The sequence below is a fragment of the Peromyscus eremicus genome, chromosome 16_21 (genome assembly GCF_949786415.1).
Source record: "Peromyscus eremicus chromosome 16_21, PerEre_H2_v1, whole genome shotgun sequence".
In the NCBI taxonomy this organism is placed as follows: domain Eukaryota; kingdom Metazoa; phylum Chordata; class Mammalia; order Rodentia; family Cricetidae; genus Peromyscus; species Peromyscus eremicus.
In genome coordinates, this window is record NC_081432.1 from 40,334,807 (window position 1) to 40,357,279 (window position 22,473).

General features: G+C 40.9%; 1 protein-coding gene across 3 annotated transcripts in view; it reads left to right on the forward strand.

The window, feature by feature from the left end:
• The window catches only part of Prim2 (DNA primase subunit 2), a 233,317-nt gene extending 213,999 nt beyond the window's left edge, over window positions 1-19,318 (forward strand). For all 3 annotated transcript variants that reach the window (XM_059281728.1, XM_059281729.1, XM_059281730.1), the window contains 2 exons: window positions 9,139-9,207; window positions 18,729-19,318. In XM_059281728.1, the coding sequence (XP_059137711.1) occupies window positions 9,139-9,207; window positions 18,729-18,953 (294 nt within the window). In that variant the 3' untranslated portion in view covers window positions 18,954-19,318. The remainder of the gene's footprint in view (window positions 1-9,138; window positions 9,208-18,728) is intronic.
• Window positions 19,319-22,473: the final 3,155 nt, after the last annotated feature.

Sequence of the window (22,473 nt, forward strand, 5' to 3'; positions counted from 1 at the left end):
TATTTATTTGTTTCTATAACTCTATATATCACCTTTTTTGTCTCTTTCAAGCCTATGTATCTTTTACACACATTGTAAACTATTACATCTGAATCTGTCTTATTGTGAATCTATTGCTTTAAACTGCAGCAGCTGTGGCTGCTGGCTCCGCCCACCTCAGCTTCCCAACATGGCCTGGTATTTTACCACCGGCTCTGGGAGCTATCGTGGGTCTATGCTTTTATCCAAGCAGCGTGTAGCCCAGAAACCTCTTTTTTTGTTTTGTACTAGCAAAGGCTAAATCCACCATGCAGCTTAATGTGCCACTTGCAGAGGCCTCATTCCCGCCATACTGCAGGTCAAGTGCACACGCTAGGAACCCACCAGTAGCTCAAACCAGCAACTGCTGCTCATTTGAGAGAGACAATTAGGAAGCTGTTTTTAGCTCCGTTTTAGAATCTTTTCTCAGATTTTAGGTGGAAACATCTTGCCACTCTCTGTCACCCGCCAGTCCCACAGCCACTCAAACCCAACCAAGCAAACACAGAGACTTATATTGGTTACAAACTGTATGGCTGTGGCAGGCTTCTTGCTAACTGTTCTTACAGCTTAAATTAATCCATCTCCATTAATCTATACCTTGCTACATGGCTCGTGGCTTACCAACATCTTCACATGCTGTTCCTCATCATGGTGGCTGGCAGTGTCTCTCTGACTCAGCCTTCCACTTCCCAGCTTTATTCTCCTCCTTGCCCCGCCTATACTTCCTGCCTAGCCAACGGCCAATCAGTGTTTTATTGATTAATCAGCAACACATTTGCCATACATCCCACAGCAACTATGCCCTATCATCTTTATAGGCACGTGAAAGACACACTGATTTCATTATTATTTTTAAAGACCTTATAAAAAGGAATTGTATCTAGTAAACATGCCAGTGTGATAGAAAAAAAAGTCATGCTTAAAGCCTGCCACTTAACTGCTTCCCAAGGGTGAGGGGATTAAAAAGTGTATATGCATTATACGTGTGTATATATGTACTGTATAACATATAGAAACATGTAATATGTACATTGGAAGAATTATCTCACAAGAAATGCATTGTAAAATTGATGGTAAACACCATAGCTCTAAAGAAGCTCAGAGCTGAGAAGATTAAAAATCTGAAGTATTTGCCTTATGAATACAGTTACTTAATTTTCTATTAAAGTCTGTTTCTCCAAAAGGGGTGGGGACTTTGACAAAATCATCTATAAAAATAGTCACAAAAAGAACTAAGTTAGAAAAGTGGTTTAATGACTGACTACAGTAGATAGGCTGGATTTATGTGAAAAGTACCAAACACCGTAACTCAATGAAATTCCTGTCGGTTAGTGAATATTTTCATCAACAAAGGCAAATCTGACTCAACTTCATATATGGTTTTTTTCTTTTTAAAGATTTATTTATTTATTTTTGAAGACATACATGATTTTTTCTTGAACTATATATCTTGAATAATATTAAAAAATTTTAAAATAACTATCTGTGGCCTCTGAAAAGGAAAATATATTTTAAAGATCCAGTTAAATGTTTGATGATTTTGTGAGTAAGCAAAAATACAATCATGGCAATCACATATCTCCTCTAACGAAATTTACTAACTTACTAATGAAAATGCACATTTTCAACTACACCTCAAAGAAAAGTACCAAGTGCTGTTGTCGAGTCAGAAGCAGTACTTACAGCAGACACTGTAAGTACTCCGCAATAACGGAGACTGGGCGTCATCACCCACTGGTGAGTAGTCCTCACGTGACAAGATGACAATGTTCTTCGGTAGTGCAGATTTATACACACAGCAAATAAGGAGTCATGAGACTTTACACTTGTTCTCAGTTACTTTTAAGCCTTTCAAACTGTCCATTTTGAAGGATTTCTTCATTAAAAGGCACTTACCAGTTTAGATTTAATACAGCCAGTAATTGCCTGAAAATTTTTGGACTGTGAAAAACAAATTCACTAGCCCCCAAAAGTACAAAGAACACACACTGTTTCACACTTGATGGCGTTGACATCACTACTTAGCTTCTTAGAAGCATTAATTAGATCCACTTTAGAAATAATATTAATGGTTATGCTGAATCAAAATTCCAAAACAAATATTTCTTCTCTATTGAAAAGCACTAAAATGAAAATGAAATTAAAGACTTTGGGTGAATAACACAATTTCTATCAACAAACTTGCAAATGAGTAGTTTATTTCTACTCTTACAGTCAACCTGTAAAATTGTTAGTTGTAGAAAGTCAAATACAATTGTAAGCAGAAGCAAATACTAAGGTCCATGTAAAAACTCTAATCACTCTGATCATAAAATGTCTCCAGTGCTCAGAACTCAGAGATCACTAAAATGGGTACTAAAATGCAAAGTTGGGGTTGGCTTTTAAGAGTCACTCTGGTGGGAGTGTGGCTGTTGTAAGGGAAAATCAAGAAGCCTTATGATAAGAGAGAGAATGATGGGGGGGGGGCTGAACAGTAGAGAGGAAAAGGGAAGTCTTAAGGACATTGGAATTAAAATCAACTTAAAACTATATTTATAAACAATCAAAAATGAGACAGTAAAGTTCTTGACCAACTGTGACGTTCTTAAGCAAATGAAAGTGCATTTTCAAGAGAGGGGAAACCTGGCCTTGGTCTCCTTGGTGAAGGTCACAGCAGAGGTCTGAGGCATCTATTGGTTGTGCCATGCCAGGCATGGGAGAAACAAAAGCAGAGCAGTGTGTGCAGATGCATTCCACACTTTGTACTCTACCAAGCTTTTCTTTCACTTTTGAAATAAGGAAGCTCGGGAATGGAGTGGAAAGTCTGTTTGGAGGCTAGTTTTGAAAAGTTGAGCTACTTAAGAAGAAGCAAGGCTGCTCTTCTAGATTAAGACAGACGATGACCTTGGATTGGAGACACACACACTAGCTGTATGTGAGATTGGTGGGGCAGCATATGTAGCTGTGCATGTGCAGCACACCAGTCACCAGAGCCAACGGTGGGCAGGTGGCAGCTTTCTGCTGCCAAGCCCTCCTTGAGCATCATTGGCAGGCACTGGAGTGAGTGGTGGCAGGAAGCGGCATCTGCTCTCCAAGTTAGACTTGGACTGTGTGCTCTGCACTGATGTTTATGTTTATTTCTGTTGCTGTGTGGAATTTCCCACTGGTGTTGATGACTGTCATACGTGTTGATTGACTGGCCAAGATCAGTCTGATAGATCACAGTCATTCAAATCCTAAAAACAGTTATTCCGTTTGTCTTTAAAGACAGCTTGGTTATACCACTTTATTAGAATTCCTTACCAGATGTGGTGGTACGCGTCTGCAGTGCCAGCACTTGGGAGGCTGAAACAGAAGGCCATGAACTTGAACTCTGTAGCCTGGGCTACAGAGACTGTGGCAGCATGCATAACCTTTGCCCAGGTTCATACCAGAGAAATCCTGGCCCCGAGAAGGGGAAGTGAACACAAAGTCCCACCCCTAACCAAGAAGCTATTTGCAATTGATACCTGCTGGGAAAAGGAAAATTCATTCTCTCCAAAAGTGTCTCACTGCATAAATCAACCATACTCCAGGATAGGGACCATGCCCAGGAGTACTTAGCCAACACAAAAGAACTCTGTGTTTAGTTTTTTGTTTTTTGTTTTTTTGGGTTTTTTTGGTGGAGGGGGTTGTTTGGGTATTTTTTTTAATTGATTTTTTTGTTTGTTTGTTTTGGTTTTCATTTGTTTGGTGGTTTGTTTTGGGAAGGGATAGAGACAGATGGGAAGAGACACACACAAGAACATGACGTTTTGTGGGTAGGGAGAAGACCTGGGAGGATTTGGAGGAAGGAGAAACATGATCAAAATATAGTATATAAAAGAAATTTAAGTAAGAAAGGATAATGATTAAAAAAGAGAAGGGAAAATAATTCTCTTAGGGCAATAGCCAGTAACTTGTCTTGAGGGTAAAATATAATTAATTTCCTTTACTAAACATAGTAAATACAAATTGATGAACTTTTTTGTAAAGATAAAAAGCTGAATTGTTTCTTTTTTAAAAGTTTAGAATTCTTCTTGGTGGACTTTAGTCACCTAGTAGAGAATAATTAAAGTCAAGAGAAAAATCAAGGAATATACATGACATAAGCATAGTCCTTCTGTGTTATTAAGAACCAGGCTGCCATAATGATGCTCTTGCATCTCAATTTTACTCTAAATCCTGGCATAAAAAACTAAAAGTCTTACTACCATTTGAGAAATATCCTTCGAGCTTCATGGAAATTTTTTCCTTGATAGTTTTATGTTTTCAAAATTGGTGATTGTTTAGTTTGATTATATTTTTCTGAAACATGGTTAGAGAACTTGTTAGGCAAGTATTGGCGTTACCTCTGCCTTATTTCCCTCTGGCCTTGGGGGAGCTGTCTTTGGAATTAGTGCTGTCTGTAAGAGGAAGTAGGGTTTGCTGAGGACTTTCAGAATGGAAGAGAAGACTGCAGAGTCCTTGTTACTGCTGTTGAAGGACCCTCTGTGAGCTACAGCAGCCACAGGAGTAACGGGCAGCAGACCCCACGGCCCTTCCCTTATTCCCGGCCCTGGTTCACTCTTCCTGCTATCTGTTTCTTTATGTCTTCATGACATGAGTTCCCACCTCTGTGTGGTATGTGTTTCCCTGACCCATCATGTTACCGGATCCTTACTCTAGGTCGGTCTCTGCTGCCATCCTTTGAAGTGCATGTCTGGACATGGTTTCAGTGTTTGCACAAGCCTAGACTCACTGTGGTGAGCGTGTCTGAGTGTCGCTTAGTGACCTCTTGGAGAGGACTAGCCGTTCTTAGGACCCTATGAGATTGGGCTGCTGTGGTTTTGAGTCCTGGCTTCCTTTCTTGCCTTGAGTCCTAGCTTCCTTTCATTTTGGTCATCCTCAATAGAGGGGAACTGATGGGACTTCACTATCTTGGACTTCCATCCTTCAAAATTGTGAGCTCATAAACCTTTATCAACTCAAGTACCTAATTTTCAGCAATTTGTTATGGCAACAGAAAGTAAACTAATACAGGGAGTGATCTTTCTGTGGTCCTAGACTCGACTCTGGAAAAACAACAGTTAGGAAGTACCGTCTCCTGGCTGCATCATCTTTTCCACCACTTTACCCTTGGGAACACTTCGATTCTGGCCCGAATTCTGTTCCTCCGAGTCTGTCTCAGGCATCTCCCAGCCTTTCTTGGATTCTGGTGTGTGCTGAACTTATAATTGTGCTTTTTATCACAAACTTAGAGTATTCTTGGGCATATCTTGATTTTCCTTTCCATTTCTCACTTTATATTTCCTGCCTTGGAGTCATTCTGTCCAAAAGCAGGTTGTTTCAGTGCCCATCTTAATACAATGTTTCATAGTGATGTTCATTCATATCAGACAACTCAACAAAATTAAGAGCAGATAACATCAGTTTGCACTACATAGGCAAATGCCAGCACTTTAGAATCACTTGTAAAATTTCTGAAGTCAGCAAAGTGGGTCTACACACACAGTGTTAGCATTATGGCTCTACGTGCCATAACTCTGCTATTGCTTGAAAAGCACTCAATTAGCTGTGTTTAGTGACTAATATATGATATTTTGTATTTATCTTAGATGATAAATAAGTGCCAATATGTAAGAAACAGCTGAATCATAGAAAAAAAATACTGTCATGTCCACATGATTGTGAGAGCCACAGGATCAGGAAGTCAGCTAAGAGGTTGCGCCTTCCGTGTAAGACAGGAAAGCTGTGCTCATGAAACCTTAACAGTATGGCTGCTAAACAAGACCTGAGCCATGACAATACCAGCTGACATGCCAGTGTTGATGAAGGAGATCTCACAAGTCCCCACCCCTAGATGAAAAGCTACAGGTAGGTAATTATTGCTAAGAGAGGAAGAATCGGTGTCCCTGGGATAAGCCCCCTAATTGGTTTATCCAATACCAGGTGTCAGTCCTAAGAGCATGTATGTAGGAGCAACTATAAATGGACTGAGCAGTTGTATTGATAAATTTATAGGTGTGTGTACATGTAACAGTCATAATTAAAGAAAAGGGCACAGTGCAGATAGTACATGAAAGTAGGAGAGGGGTTTAGAAGTAGGGGGAGGAGACCAGTGGGAGTTAGGAGCAGGATAGGATAGTAAAGAACTGAAGATGACCAAGTGTGGTATGTGTATGTATCAAGTGCTGTAACGAAACCCATTAGTTTGCACAATTAATAAATGAAAATGAAAAGACTTTATGTGTGCCTTGAGCCCTGTTGTTGAATAGTTCATATCCTTCTCTTAGAGAATAAGTTCTTTTTAAAAACCTAGTTCATGGTATTTGAGAAGGGAGGAGTTGAAGGTGAGTAGTACATTGTTTCAAAGCCTCAGAACAGGCTCCTCGGACATTTTCACGGAAAGTGCCTGCTTCTAAGAAGCAGTGTCTGACTGTTAGGGAACACTTCATCTCCAAGTCTGAGACCTTCCCACCACTGCCTCTGTTCTCATCCTGCTGAGGCCACCAGCTGCCCTAGTCCCTAGTCTGCCCTGTGCAGTTAGGAGTAAGTCGGTTCGCTTCACCCCTGCTGAGAGACCTCCTGTCTCTGCATTTCTACAATATACATCATAATCTGGACTCTGAGTAATTGTGTTCTTCCATAGATGGACATTTTCTTTTTAATTTTGAAAGATATAAGTTGTTTCTATATTCTTCTATGGAAAGCTAGAGTAAGCTACACATGATTTCTTAATTCTTTTTAGAGTCGATCCTGTCCCTAATGAGGCTCCAGGCATCTTTATTTGGACAGGATGCATTTCTTGTCTTAGTGAAGATAGTATCTGACACTGCTACCTAACTGCCTCAAGCACTGTCTCTTGAGTTCTCCTTGGTTCGCTTTTCCCCTGCGTGTTCTCTTTTACCTCCTCTGCTTCATCTCCTGAATTCTAAGTTGGTCAGTTTTTCTTGCCAGAAAACAGAACAACAAGAATACCCACTATTCTTTGTTTTCATCGTACCTTCACAGTTATACAAATACATTATCTCAAATATACTGTAGTATGATTAGTAAGAGTCTTTTAAAATAGATGGGCGAGTGATTTCAAATCAAAACATTTTTGTTAAGGAAGAGCCGGCTCTGTAGGGTAGTGGTAGAAATGGCTGTGTTCTTTTTGCTTTTTTGAGACAGGGTTTCTTTATGTAACAGCCCTGGCTGCCCTGGAATTCGATCTGTAAACCAGGCTGGCCTCGAACTCACAGAGAGCCACCTGCCTCTGCCTCCCGAGTGCTGGGATTAAAGGCCTGTGCCACCGCCACCGCCACCACCACCACCCCCCGGCATTTTTTTTTAATAGCTGTGTTCTTAATCTGGATTTAATGAACAAACAAACAACAAGGAAAACCACTGGCATTTTCAATTAAGTCCGCGCTTCTTATATTCTGTGTCTTACTTGTCACGTTAACTTTCTTACGTGTGTATAGTCACCTGTGCTGGGTAGTTTTAACTGACAACTTGACATCACCGAGGCTCACTTGGGAAGAGTCTTAATGGCGGATTATCTGGATCAGGCTGGTCTGCCGGGCATGTCTGTGGGGGTTACCTTGATTGTTCATTGATAGCAGAAGACCCAGCCAGTGGCGGCCCGCACCATCCCCTGGTTTTGATTTCACATAAAAGGAACATAAATATACCACATGGTTCTTGAGCTTTACTTCTGTGAGTTTATTTCATCTTCAGATAATTTATGGCATCAAATCTTAGATTTGTGTTTGAAGTCTTCTTTGAAATGACAACTCATATATGTCAATCTGTTGGTTTTTGTTATCTAGTAATTAATTTCAAGTTTATCACTACACAGCTTTAATGGCTGTGTGGAAAGTGTTGAGGTATAAGCTCAAAGTGTTGGCATTACTTAAAAATTTTGTGACTTCATTCATGTATTGTCATTTATTTTTAATGAATTTATTTTTCATTTTTTCTAATTGAGGAACAATGAGTCGTACAGTTAGACAGAATCCTGAGTTCTGTGACAGGTTAATATTTACCTAAATCTTTTAGATAAAAGTTAATTGAAAGTGATAGAAAATTTGGATAGAAGACAGTCAGAAGAAAACAGTACTTTAGCAAGTCCTTGCTGGTGTACACTGCCCTCTACAACTGTAACTTCCTTCTGTCTGTCAGAACTATAAGGCAGTATTCTGTGGTGGGGACAGCAGGAATTCAGGACAGTGCTCATCTCTTTGGTGGCAGGAAGGTTAGCCTTTGGAAGGTGGTACAAATGAACAATTCTTTAGAATTCCATTTCCTTTCATTTGAGGTTAACTCTTAATTCCAGCATTTTTCTGTGCTTGATAAATGGGTCAATTATGTATATTTTATTTATTTGGAAGTAGCATAAGGCAATGAAACTTTACAAGTTTCAGCTACCATTGTGCTGTCCTGATAAGGATGGGCACTTATGCCACTCAGAAGAGATTACATGAAGTACAATTGGAAGGGAAATTGTATTTACAAAAGATAGCATGGCATGCATCCCTAATAGGTGCTCAAAATAGGCTATTCACTCACACGTTATGCTGGGTTTTACTAGAAGTAACTTCATTACAGAAAAGACAATCTGATTGAAGGTAAGTTGTTGCCTCTCTATGCTGGTCAGAGGGTTTGGGTTCAGTTTTCCTGATGAGTTCACAACAGTGTTTAGCGCTGCATCCGTATAAACAGGTAATGTGAAAGTAAGTCTAAAGAGTATATTTTATTGCTTCATGCCTCTACTATTGGATTAGTAGATTTATAGGTACACGTTTTTAAAAAGACCCTGCAATGTGATATGCCGACAGTACCATCAAAGTCAAACACCAGGATCCGCTCTCATCATGCTGTCAAAGTAACGTTATTAAAATCCGCGGTGGCAGGTCAGAAAGGTCACTGGCTGTCATTTGCCATCTGTGTTTTAGTGCGGAGCTAGATCACTTCTGGATAATCTCAGCACCATTGTAGTGTCCGGGCTGTACAAGCATAGCACACTACGTGACTTATTTATTGAGTTTCCTTTTGGGAATGGAGATTATGAGAAGGCCAACAACTGTGACCACAGTGCCTTAGAAGAAACTTAACTTGTGTTTTTTCTTTCTTACTTTCCCCCATTCATTTTAGATTTTGGATTTAGTAAAGGGGACTCATTACCAGGTAGCCTGTCAGAAGTACTTCGAGATGACACATAACGTAAGTAAATGTTTACATTTATAGATTGATGTGTGTGGTGGTTACTCTGTGTTTTGCTCAGTGCTTTTAGTTGTAGTAGTGAAAGTTACTCTCCATATTTCAACAAAAAAGAGATTTATTACATGGTATTAAGTAACTTACAAGATTTATAAAAGTGCCAGAGAACTGAGATGGGTCCTGCAGAACCAGAAATATTACGAGGAAGATACATCATAAAAGGATCTTACCATACTGCACCCACCACTCTCTATCTGGGTTCAAGAACCAAGGTTGTTGAGGTTTTTGGTAAAGAGGCTTTTTGATGTCTGTTGCAACATTGCAAAAGCTGCCATAGAAAATATGTAAATAGTCATAGCTGTGGATTTATAGAACTTTGTTTATAGAGCAGGTCACAGTTGACCTATAGGCCTTAGTCTGCCAATCCCTGAACTAGATTAGAACTGGAACCTTGGCCATATCTGTCCAGATGAACCAGTGGCCTTTTCCATCCTCCATGAAGAAAGTCTGATGTATTTGTGGCTGCCACTTGATAGTAGTTTAATCTGCCTCTCAGGTTTCATATTTTGCATAGTAGAACCGTGCTTTATGTGTGGAATCGGTAATTGCAAGGAAATCAGAGAAATGTGGTGATTATCTTGCTTGCCTCCTTAGCACTGAAAGTCCTAAAGGGTAATTAAGATGAGTGCTGAGCGATTCCATCTGACATAGAAGGGCTTGAAATACACAAAGCAAGACTCACAAGCTCAAGAGGTCTGCAGTGATTAGATAAATAACATGGAAAAGTGAAGTTGGCTGCAGTTGGGAGAAACGCGGTCCAAACTATGGTGTACTGAAGAATGTATGCATTGCTAGAGGCATTCATGTGGACAAAATTGACAGCTCTGTGCAAACCAACAGAAAACATCTGTAGGACAAAATCAGCCCACTGACCCCCTCATTCACAACCACTAATTTGAATGTGGATTCCTAACCTGGGACACACATCTAAGAATGGGCTTTGGGGGGTCTGTGCACCTCTTAAAATAGTTTGTCACTGAGTGCTTATATGCAGTGGATTGTGATATTATCCTGCATCTCCCCACAAAGATACTGCATTTCTTGAATTCATTATCAGCTACTATGCTAAATTTTATATTCGTATTTTTATTAGGTTGTCAAAAGATGACTTTTAAAATGCTAACGATGTAATTGCTTAATTTCTTTATAAGTGTTCATAGGGAAATTGTCTTATCAAGAAAGCCTTTGTGGAACCCTTAATGCATGTCAGGCATGCCACTAAGTTCGTTGACCACATTGGCTAATTTGAGCCCTCCAGCAGGTACTATAGTAAGCTATTAATGAATATAACATAGAGAAGCTGAGCAGCCTGGGTAAATTGTACTTGGAATGGAACTTAAATTTGAACCTGGGCTAAGTCATCACAGCCTGGTAGCCTAGTCATGTTCTGTGTCTGGTACTAGATTTGGAGGAATGTCAGCTGAGGTGATTCTAGACAGGAAAAGTTAAACACTGAGGCACTGTTGAGGTTAGATGATCAACCTCCTAAACGATAGTTTATGTATGGAAAACTGTGAATCCAAGCAACTCACTCAACCTGCCTCAGTTGGTCAAAGGAACACCTAGAGCTAGAGATGGGCCTACCATGAATCCCGTCTTCTACATCTAATTGGAAAATATTACTCTTTATTTTGAAACAACTTATTTTTATAAAATTTGAAGTATTTGTCATAAAAAAAATTAGTAAGCAACAACAAAGTTTCTTTAGTTTGATCATGACAGGACCTGCAACAGCCTCCTGTGACTGGGCTTCTCAGCACCAGCCTTGACTACCCTGCTCCATGAGGACGTGTGTGACACTGTTCCTGGGAATCACCCAAGATAGGGCACCAACAAGAGACCAGTGTACAGATGCCACCAATTTGGAGAACTAATGAGTTTTAGTGGGGTTGATTACAGGAGCAAGAATGACTTAAAGACATGCATCACCAAAACTCAGCCCCACCATGGGTGTGCCAGCTCACAAAAGCTGGAAATCCAGAGCATACTGCACAAACTACATGTAGCTCAACAGGTGAGAGTGTGCCCTTTCCAGGTGCTTCATTTGGTCTGAACATTTTTAGGTACCTTGGCTGGTCTTTACTTCTTCCAGTCAGCTTGGCTTATCTGCCTCTTCCAGGAATCTCAGCTTCTCTGAGAGTTTCTGGTAGAGGAAGGGGGCCTGGTGAATCTGGTCAGTTTCAGAGACTTCCTGAAGCTATCGAATTGTTTACTTTCTGAGTTTAAGGAGCTTCCCTGCAGAATGGAATATTTCACCTCCCTTTTAACATCTGTGTCTTAAGGAGCTTCCCCCTTAGAACATCCTGTTGTGCACCCCCACCTTGCCATCCTTTATTCTCACAAGCTTCCATCCAACATGGAAGAGTTTGACCTCAGAGGAAACTACTACACAACAGGACTTCATTTCTTACTTTGCTGGCTCAGTTCGAGAGTTTTAATTTCATATATGCTCTCAATCATTTGTGATCCTTTTAACTAAAAGGCCTCCAAACTTTCAAAATTTGAGACCCTCTGTCTAATCTTTAATTTTAATAAATAAATCAAGCTTAAAGTTGAGCTGTACTAAGTTATTTCCCCTCTCCCCTTTTCCATGTTTTTTTTTTTTTAATAGTGTAGCTCAGACTGGCCTCAGAGTCATTATGTAGCCCAAGCATGACTTTGAATTCCTCATTTTCTTGCCTTCACCTTCAGGATAATAGACAAGCACTGTACCAAGTGAGCCACACCCCAATCTAGTGAAATTTTTTTTTTTTTAAGTTTTTCAAAACAGGGTTTCTCTGTGTAGTTTTGGTGCCTGTCCTGGATTTCTCTCTGTAGACCAGGCTGGCCTCAAACTCACAGAGATCTGCCTGGCTCTGCCTCCTGAGTGCTGGGATTAAAGGTATGCACCACCACCACCACCACCACCACCACCACCACCACCACCACCACCACCACTGCCGCCCAGCTAGTGAATTCCTAGTGTGCTTTTGTGGTAGCCAGCACAACTAGGGCTATGATTTGCCAGTTTCAAACCCAGCCTTAGTTTACTGAAGATGTGTATCTAAGTCCTTTCATCCATGGAAATAGTGTAGCTTAGACTGCATGTAAATATTTGTATTCATTAGATCTATTACTATAGATTTTTAGATGTGGATATCTCCACTTACTACTTTTCTAGTGTAAAAATAGAATCTATTGTTATTACCCACTTTCTGCCATCCTGTCTCCCTCCCCAGTAAACCTCTGGGTTCCTTTTCCTCAGGCCTCTGTGATGAAATTCACTTAAAGCAAGTTTTGAGAATGAACTTGTTAGTTGATACCATTTGCCGCAGCACTGTGATAGCTCCATATGGCTGTGTGGTGACACCAGCTGCCTCATTACAGGCTGTCATTGCAGAACCTCTTGATAAAAACCTGAATCCCCCACAGGTAAAACAGTATTGCTTCCATTCTGCAGATCTACATCTGCAGTGGTGGACATAGGAGACCTACATTTGCGTGAAGGTCATCATGTGGAATGTATTGGTTCCTTCAGTGGGTGTCAAAAGCTGACCTACTGAGAGCTATCTGCCTCAGTATTTTTAAGGGGCAGTGTTCAAAACAGTTAACTGTTGCTGCACCCCATCATTTGCATTCTTGAATGCTTTGACTGTAAATGGAAACACCAGGCCTTGTGTTAATCTCTAAGTCTTAATTGAAAATGGTTTCTTTAGAAATAGATCCCTTTGAATATTGACTGGAGACTTATTTTCCAAGTAGTTGAGCGTAATTTCTTCCCCATCATCTAAATTGCTACAAAAGTCTTGTGGAAACCCATCACATTTTTCTGAAATCTTACATGGGGTATATGAAATGCACAAAAGTATCTTTACTGGTGTGGGATCAGCCTTACAGAGAGCAGTCGACTTCTGGGCTAGAAGCTACGCCCACCACCGTCTCATTTCAAACCCTGTCATAGCTTCCCAACTCCTGTCTCAGAATCTACACATGCCCCATTCCACTTCTTTCCCTCTTCACACAGCAGGGGGTGATACAGTAATCGAATTTGATTATTTCGTTAAGACCTATCTGTAGATCCCCAATTCTCTGAAGATAAAATTTGAAATTTATAATGTGTCCTATAAAAATTACCATCAGCTATGCTGACCTGGTTCTGATCCTTACCCATTCTCTGAACCTTCCAGGTTAGTATGTTACAGGCTTCACCTCTGAAAACCCTCTCCCTAAAGACCCATCCCCAGCTCATGGTACCAAAGGGTAGAGTAGAGCCTTTGCGGGTAGGATCTAGTGGAAGGAGGTGACGTCATGGAGACCATGCCCTTGACATGGGGGTGCTGGTCATTGCTCTGACATGTTCCCTCTTCGTGATGCACCTTAGCACAGGGACAGGAGCAGCAGACACTGGACAGACCGTGTATTGAAATCTCAGAACTGTGAGCATGAATAACCTTTCTCCCTTTAGAAACTATTTATCTTGAGTATTTTTTCACAGTAACACAAAAAATATGTTAAAATGAAAATGCACCACAGTGGTTTCCTCTCCCAGTACCATGTGCAAACATTATTAAAATCAACTACAAAGAAACCATCACTAATAGTAGCAGCCAGTAGAAAGGGGGAAAAGAGGGAACAGGAGATGTGTAAATACAACAATGAAGAGTCCCAACACAGATGTTTCCATTAAGGCAAGGAATCAAAAGTAGATTTGTGTGTTTGTTTTGGTGAGTCGTAAAGAAAATAGCCTCTGGCCCTTGGGAATTGCAAAATGAGGAGTTGGGGTGACTTCCACAAGGTGACTTTAAAGAGTGCTTACTGTCATTTTTGGTCTGGTTTATATTTGTACCTCCTTCCTAAACAAAGGTCAAGTCTATTTTTCTGAGCAAGACAGAAGACTGCACAGACCATATCTGCTTTCTTCAGAATGAGAGGGAAAGACGGGATTCACCGAGAAGTGCAGTTCAGTCAGAACAAAGTTCATCACACCAACAGGCGGCTTCCAGACCACAAGTTTAGCAGAATGAGGCAGGGCCATGCGTGCCTGAGGGATCTAGCAGGGTCCCTGGTATCAGCCTATCTCAGTGTCCTGGACTCTGCTGTAAATGCTTAGTGAAAGTATTAAAGTGGACGTTCAGAAAAAGTACAGTCCTTAAATATATTAGAGTGAAGACACTTATCTGCCCTTCACTTGCTAACCTTTGCTGTAAAAAGCAAAGAACTGTTGAGTATAGTTTTATGGTTAAATTCATTTCTATCTTTCTTTCATACCTGTGATATACAACCAGTTTCCAGTTTGGGTTTCTTTAAAGTGGAAAAAAAAAAAACCCATAATGATAACTTTATTCTTTTGGGAATTCTACATCATTTTTAATTGGCTTACCTTTCTTGACTCTTAGAACGTTTGATTTGGATTCCATAGAACCACAACTTTTTTAAAATTCATATTTCATTAGTTTCCCTCCACAGCAACCTGATGTCATATAGCACTATTATTATGCCCATTCCATAGCCGAGAAAAGTGAGGCTTAGAAAGGTTACTGCGTTTCCTCTTGCTCACACCTAGTTCTGAGATGTCAGTTTAGTTCCGTTATCTTCTGTAAGGATGGGTGCATTGAACACTTTAACAAACTTGAAGGAAGGTGCAGAAAAATCCCTCATAGTAAATAAAGAAAATCCTCCCTATATTACTATTTCCAGGGTTAGATTATTTTTCTAAGAGGTTTTTTAAAAAGGCTTTTAAAGAATCTTTAAAGGGGCTGGAGAGATGGCTCAGCGGTCACAAGCACTGGTGGTTCTTGCAGAGGACCTGGGTTCAGTTCCCAGCTCCATTTGGCATCTCACAACTGCCTGTAACTCCAGTTCGTGGGGATCTGTTGCCCTCTTTTGAGGATGCTTGTATACATGCAGGCAAAACACTCATACACACATTAAAAAAAAAAAAAATCTCTAAAAAATAACATTTAAAGCCAAGTTTTATAAGACTTTCATTGTCAGTCGATTTGACTTTGCATAAAGCCTCTTAATACAGTTCCAGAAAAATGGAAGTGCTCTAGTCAAAAGGCCAGCATTCGGTTTTGTTTAATTCCGTCTGTATGTGGTATTGTGTTACAGAAGGACATTGTAACGTGCAGTGTGTTGAGCACGTCTCCTCCCCATTCTCACCCTTTGTTCCTCTCGACAGCTCTGTTTTCCTTTCATCTACATATACATGATTCTAATGCACGGAGAAAATCTGAGAAGCACAAATGAAGGAAAAGGGGATATTGGTCTTTTCAGACTGGCTCCATTTACTTACTATAATTATCTCCTATTATATCCATTTTCCTGCAGATGACATACTTCATTCATAATGCCTAAAAGTAGTCCACGTTTTCTTTATCCATTCCCTGGTTGCTGGATGGCTAGGTTGGTTCCACACTTTCCTATTGTGAGTAGTGCTATAGTAAACAGTGGTGTATAACTATGATATGTTGATTTCAGTAAATATGAGTGATGTAGCTGGAGATGTATTTGAGTTCACATAAATCCAGTTACTAGCTTGATGACCGAGTAAACCATAACCTCTGGAAGCATCAGTTTGCCAATCTATACCTGGAGGGGCGTCAATTTAAAGGAACTGTAGTGTCCTTCAGGTCTCTATTTTCTGTTTATAAAATGTGATGCCTTCTGATTGAAATGTTTAACCTTCTCATGAAACATTCCAGTTCTTCAGAAATTGGGTGAAATCAGATAAAGAAGTTCACAAATTATGCCATTGTTAATAAAATTATAAATTTATCATAAAATGTTGAGGAAACATTTAGAAGTTAAGCAGCCCCATTGTTAAAATGATAAAGATGTTTTTTTTCTTGGTGATCTGTGGAATAATTCTTAAACTTAAATATAAACAACCAGTCACTTAGCACAGTAATGTAACTACAATTACTGGTCCAAGGTTTATTAATTAACTGACTAAAGAATCGGGAAATCTGGAAGTGCTGACTTAGCAGGACCCCCCCCCCTTTTTCTGGCTCATGTTCTACACATTGAGTGTTCATTCTGAGTCGCAGTGACTCCTTTTCTCCCTAGCAGTCCAGAATAATCTACCATAAGATAATGTATAGATCTAATCACACCCCTTTCCTCCCTAAGGACTCTTACGATTCCAGTTCCCTGGCATCTAGAGAGTTATGTCTAGACAGACCCTGGCTTTCTGAGATCTCCGAGGTCTGGTCCCTGCTGGTCTTTGTAACCTTGTTTCTTCTAATCTCTTCGGAGCCTTTTGTACCAGGCCATGGGAACTGCAGGCTCCCAGTGCCCTTCCTCTTTCCCCTCCCTTGTGCTGCCGGCTGCTTCCTCCTCCCAGCCTTTGCCCTCTGCACCTTGCCAGCCCAGCTCAAAAGCGCTGCCCCACCAAGCCTTCTTTGATCGGCCAGAGTAATGGACCTTTACCTGTGCCCTCACCCTTTCCATTGCTGGAAATGATTTTTCAGCTCATGAGTTCCAAGGCTGTGATTTTCTTTAGCCTTAGTTTTAGTCAAATGCATTCTCATGTTCTGAAAAACTACTGATTATAACGCAGCCATGTATACAATAAGGCATGAAATGTATGATAGGCTGGTTCTGGGCTCAACTCAGTAAATATTTATTAGATACCTATTGTGTACAGGCCAGCTCAAGACAGAGTGAGGTGCTAAAAATGGTAAAAGCCAAAAATAGGCCCACAAACCTGTAGCCGTGGCTACTGATGAGCCCAAAGTAGGAGAATTACAAATGCAAGGCCAGCCAGGCTATAAAGACATAGAGACACTGTCTTTAACAAATAAATAAATGAATAGTAAGATAGATGAATAAGACATAGCAAAATGGTTTCTGATCCAAAATACCACGTTTTTAAAACCAAGCAAAGCTCAAGCAAAGCGGTGTCTGCTGTTACCTCCAACTGCAGGTGAGAAGGTCAGGGTTTGTGTGAGGCTGTGTGTTCCAGAGAAGTGGTAGTCTAACCCATTAATGGAATGTGAAGACAGTGACTTGAAGATTCCCATTTTAAATCAAAGTTTCCTGTTATATTATGCCACATCTTTTAGGAATCACTGAAGCAAAAGTCTGCAGTTTGCAGGAAGGACTCTTGTATGTATACACAATTGACCTTGGCCCAAGGACAGTCATTCATGTCCATCTTCATCCTTGGCAGTATAACCTTGGGCAAGATCTTTAACCTCTCTTTTTCGGTTGTGTTACCTAAAAATCCTGAAAAACATTGACACTAGCTGAGTGCATGGAGGAGAGTGTGTTTATGACATCTGGCGCATAGTGGACAGGAAGTACTTGCTGCTTGTAAGAAAGATGTTTTCATTCACCATCAGTAAATTTTAGGGTCAAAATCTGGGAATACTACTCTTTGCTCCTCTGTTCTCAGTGATACAGAGTAATGAGAAATATGAGATAGTACTCGAAGTTCAGTATTTGAGGAAAAGAAGTAGCACTAAGTCACAGTGAAGATTTAAAAAGATTTCCTACAACAGGACAGTTCACAGGATGCCCCAAGTTAACACAGAGAAGTTGCCTTAAGTAAGATTGCTTTTTCAGCCTTTTAATTATACCAAATGAGATTACATATGCCAGACCTAAGCTCTGAAATGCACTGGCACCAGGGACTAGTATCAAAATGATCAAAGTTGATTTTAATACCACTTGAAAAGCTTGGCCAGAAATGTGCTAAGCCTTTTGCTTAGGGCTAAGGATGCAGTAACCTGTGCATCACTAATGGCCATTTTAACACATAGGCTTGCCCAGGTGTGTTTCCCAAACCCTGTTACTATTGTGCAGGGGCCAGAACCCAGGTTGTACACATGCTGGGGAAGGGCTCTACCACTAAGCTGCACTTCCAGCCAGACCTGTGGAACATACTTTTTTTTTTTTTTTTTTTTTTTTGGTTTTTCGAGACAGGGTTTCTCTGTGTAGCTTTGCGCCTTTCCTGGGACTCACTAATCCTGAGTGTTCATCAACAGACATTGAAATGATATGGATACTTTTAAAAATTGAGGGTGCAGTTGGTATGTAAAATGAGTAAGAAATTTCTTAATAAAGAAAATAAGTTGAGGGTGCATTGGATGTGGAGGGCTGAATTGTTGTCCAGAATGTCACAGAATGGTGCTCAAGTTCTGTGAGCATGGTGGGGGGTAGAGGGGAGTAATGTGTTTGCCAAGGTGTTTCATCTGTTTTGAGTCGTCTGCTTTGTTGAGAGTGGGTAGTTGGCAGGAATTAGAGCCAACTGCATAGGTTTGGACGGAGCACACACATGTACTAGCTCTGGTGTTTGTGGGACCTTCAGCTGAAGCTCTGCTGGATGAAGTGGGGTAAGTAGGGGCTGTGTATTCCAGATGAAGATAGCTGGGCTCCGCATCACAGGCGTTCAGTTGTGAGTGAGGGTGGCGACAGCCTTCGAAGCTTCATTTCTAGTGTTGCTGTGTGCTAATATGATTTAAATGTGCTTCCTTGGACAGGTGGATGATTGTGGCTTTTCTTTGAATCATCCGAATCAGTTCTTTCTTGAGAGCCAGCGGATCCTAACTGGTGGCAAAGACGTCAAGAAGGAATCCAGCCAGCCAGAAACACCTCAGTCCAAACCCAGTGTCCAGAAGACCAGGGATGCCTCGTCTGCTCTGGCCTCTTTAAACTCCTCCCTGGAAATGGAGCTGGAGGGACTGGAAGATTACTTTAGTAAATGATGTGGCCACTTCAGTAACTCCCTTCCCCCCAGTGAATACATTCCTGTTTGTAAGGTTTGCCTTTTTAAAGCCTTCCTGCTGAGCAATTTCCTCTACCCACCTACTTCATGTATACACATTTATTAGCAAAGCAGGCTTGCTTCCATATGACATATGAAAGCATAATGAAAAAAGCCAGAGTTCCTATGAAACCTTTCATTGAATATTTTGATTTGAATCCTGTTTCAGAGATTTAAAACGGTACTTCGAGACTAAAGTCCTCAAGCTAAAACCAACAAAGCCAACTTTTAAAGTGTCACATGGTATAATTTTGACCCAGTCCTCTTTTGGAGTATTTTTGCTAATAAATATCAACATGAGTATGACTATCTGTGTAACTGGGAGTCTTATTTCACAGCAGATTAGGCATTACTTATTTGAAATGGCATTTGAAATACCTATCACTTTCAGTCAATATGGGGAGCAGAGGAAGCTCCGAGTGAATGTATAAGGAATGGATGGAGTCCTGAGTGAATGTGTATTGTTGACATGGGAAGGACACCAGTGTCTGAGACTCATGGGGATGGCAAAGTCTTCCTCTGGTCTGAGTGGGAATGCTGACTGTGTGCAAAAGATCCCAAGCACAGCTTCTTCCTCTGGGGTGTGTGCAGCTCGGGACTGCTGTCCTATGGAGGTCACCTCCTGAGATCAGCTGAACTGCCTCCTCACTTCAGAGGTACTGAAACAGTTTCTGGTGGTTGTTGCAGTCAGTGTGCTCCATCAAAGCAAGCCCGGCCTACCCAGTCCCGTGTTCTCTACATGTGTGTCTGTGCCCTGCTCTTTCTGCATTCCCTCATCGCCCCAGTCAGGTTTCACACATGAAGACTGGCAACATTTCTTTCTTGGCCTACTTGTTATTCATTATCAGCAAGGAGAAGTCCCATTCCCGTGAGCAGCAGCAGACTCACTGAAATGAACGGCGACTGGAGAGACAGAATTACTGCTGTATTTTGTCAAGGGACCCGCTGTTAAGTCAGTCATGGTGCTCTGCGTCTCTATCATTTTCCACCTGCTTCTTACTAAAGCAAGAAGGCTTAAAGTCTAAAGTATGAGTTCCAGATGCTTTGGTAACCAGTATTCCTTTCCGTGCAAGCAGTGGGACTTAGCAAACCCTGTGAATGACCACAGACCTGCAGCATCCGTTCCCGGTCCTGGCTTACCTCTGGCCAGGAGGTGAGGTGGGCCTGGACAGCCCAGGAGGGCAGTGTTCAGCAGAGCCATCTTCTAATGGCCTGATCCCTTCACTGCGTCTCCACTCACCCAGAGGACCTGGGTCTTTTATATATGAGAATGGATTATTTTCAACTGTGCGAAAAATACAAGTCCATTAATCCATTTCAGTCTTCTGGTAAGGGGTAGGGGGGATTGGTCCTTTTTCTTTGTGAATCAGAATCTAAATCAAAAAGACATTGTATTTAGAAAACCAGACTGTTCAGAGCAGCACAGTTTCAATCTTAGGATGTGCTATATTATGAAAGGATTGAAATAGGTACCCATTTGTGGTGGTATTGTGTTCCCTAAAATATTGTGTACCCAAATAAATTTATCTGGGGTCAGAGAGCAGACAGCCACTAGATACAAAGGCTAGAAAATGGTGGCATTCACACCTTTAATCCTAGCATTCCAGAGACAGAAATCCCTCGATCTCTGTGAGGTCAAGGCCACATTAGAAACAGCCAGGCATGGTAACACACGCCTTTAATCCCAAGAAGTGAGCCTTTAATCCCAGGGAGTGGTGGCAGACAGCAGAAGGGTATATAAGGCATGAAGACCAGGAACTAGAAACATTTGGCTGGTTAAGCATTTGGCTGGTTAAGCATTCAGGCTTTCAAGCAGCAGTTCAGCTGAGAGCCATTGGGATGAGGACACAGAGGCTTCCAGCCTGAGGAAACAGGATCAGCTGAGGAACTGGCAAGGTGAGGAAGCTCTGGCTTATTCTGTCTCTCTGATCTTCCAGCATTCACCCCAATAACTGGCCTCGGGTTTGATTTTATTAATAAGAACTTTTAAGATTCCTGCTACACCCATTGGTACCGTGCTCCATGGAGTTATTTTTAACCGCAGAATTAAGTTAGCTTTAGAACATTGAGCATCCAAATGTAGGTCTCTTGTAGTGCAGTAAGGGGACATTGGACACAATCTCAAGATCTCCGTAGGTGACAGTGCTGTGTGGGGCCATCTTTTGTTGCTGCCCCATGTCCTTGTTTCACAAGGCAGAAGTCCACGGACAGAATGGTAGATATGTCTTAGTGCCTATTTTTTTTTAATGGCAGCTTTAAGACTGTATGTCATCTTAAATGTCTTTTATGTCTCTAGTCAAATTTCAGAATAATGCTAGTGTAGATCCTAGTCACAAGTGCAGTGTCTCAGTAAGAAGTTACACAGAAAAATAGGTAAAATTTTGTTAAGTCTGCAGATCAAGAGTGCAGAAGTTAGAGGCTTAAATAAAAAGAAATTAATATTTTTCTGCTGCTTTGGGAGGCTGGAAAAAGCAATTCATTTTTTCATGCTTCATGGGTCTCGACAATTTGGATTTGTTTTCTTGAAGGCAGACTTGTTTGAATTGGATGATGTAGGAGAAACCCAAAAGAAAAAAGATCCAAAAGATGGTGGCCTCTTTGAAGAGCAGCCGGTGGAAAAGAATGAGTATTCTAGATTGTCACTGTGAAAAAGAATGAGTATTCTAGATCATCACTGTGAAAAAGAATGAGTATTCTAGATCGTCACTGAAAAAGAATGAGTATTCTAGATCGTCACTGTGAAAAAGAATGAGTATTCTAGATCATCACTGTGAAAAAGAATGAGTATTCTAGATCGTCACTGTGAAAAAGAATGAGTATTCTAGATCGTCACTGTGAAAAAGAATGAGTATTCTAGATCGTCACTGTGAAAAAGAATGAGTATTCTAGATCATCACTGTGAAAAAGAATGAGTATTCTAGATCGTCACTGAAAAAGAATGAGTATTCTAGATCGTTGCTGTGAAAAAGAATGAGTATTCTAGATCGTCACTGTAACAAACAAGGCGGCGTGGCTCTTGAAGACAAGATGAAACAGCTGGAGAAGAAGAAAGAAGGTGGGGCTCTGTCGCTACAGCGATGGCATTGTTGGAGATGCTACTGGATTTCTTTTTATGTTGCTCAGTAGTTTTCATCCTGCCCAGAGGATACAAAGCTCTTAGTTGTCATGTGCATAAAAGAACACTAGAAGAGTTTAAGTAAACTTTTTGGGACTAATTGTAATATTGTGGTCATAAGAAAGAATAGTTACAGAATTTCAATGTGTTGGGAGTGGAAGAAAGCATTTGGGGAAGGTCTTTAATTCATACAGATTTATAGTGAGCTAGGGATCTGTCAAGTCACGCGAGGGTGTTTGCTCACTCTACCCTGCTTCGACACCGATGCTGAGCACCGTCCATGCAAATTTTGTCCTTCTTTGCTGAGAAGGAAATGTGGGGTTTCAGCTCGGAAGATGAAATGAGA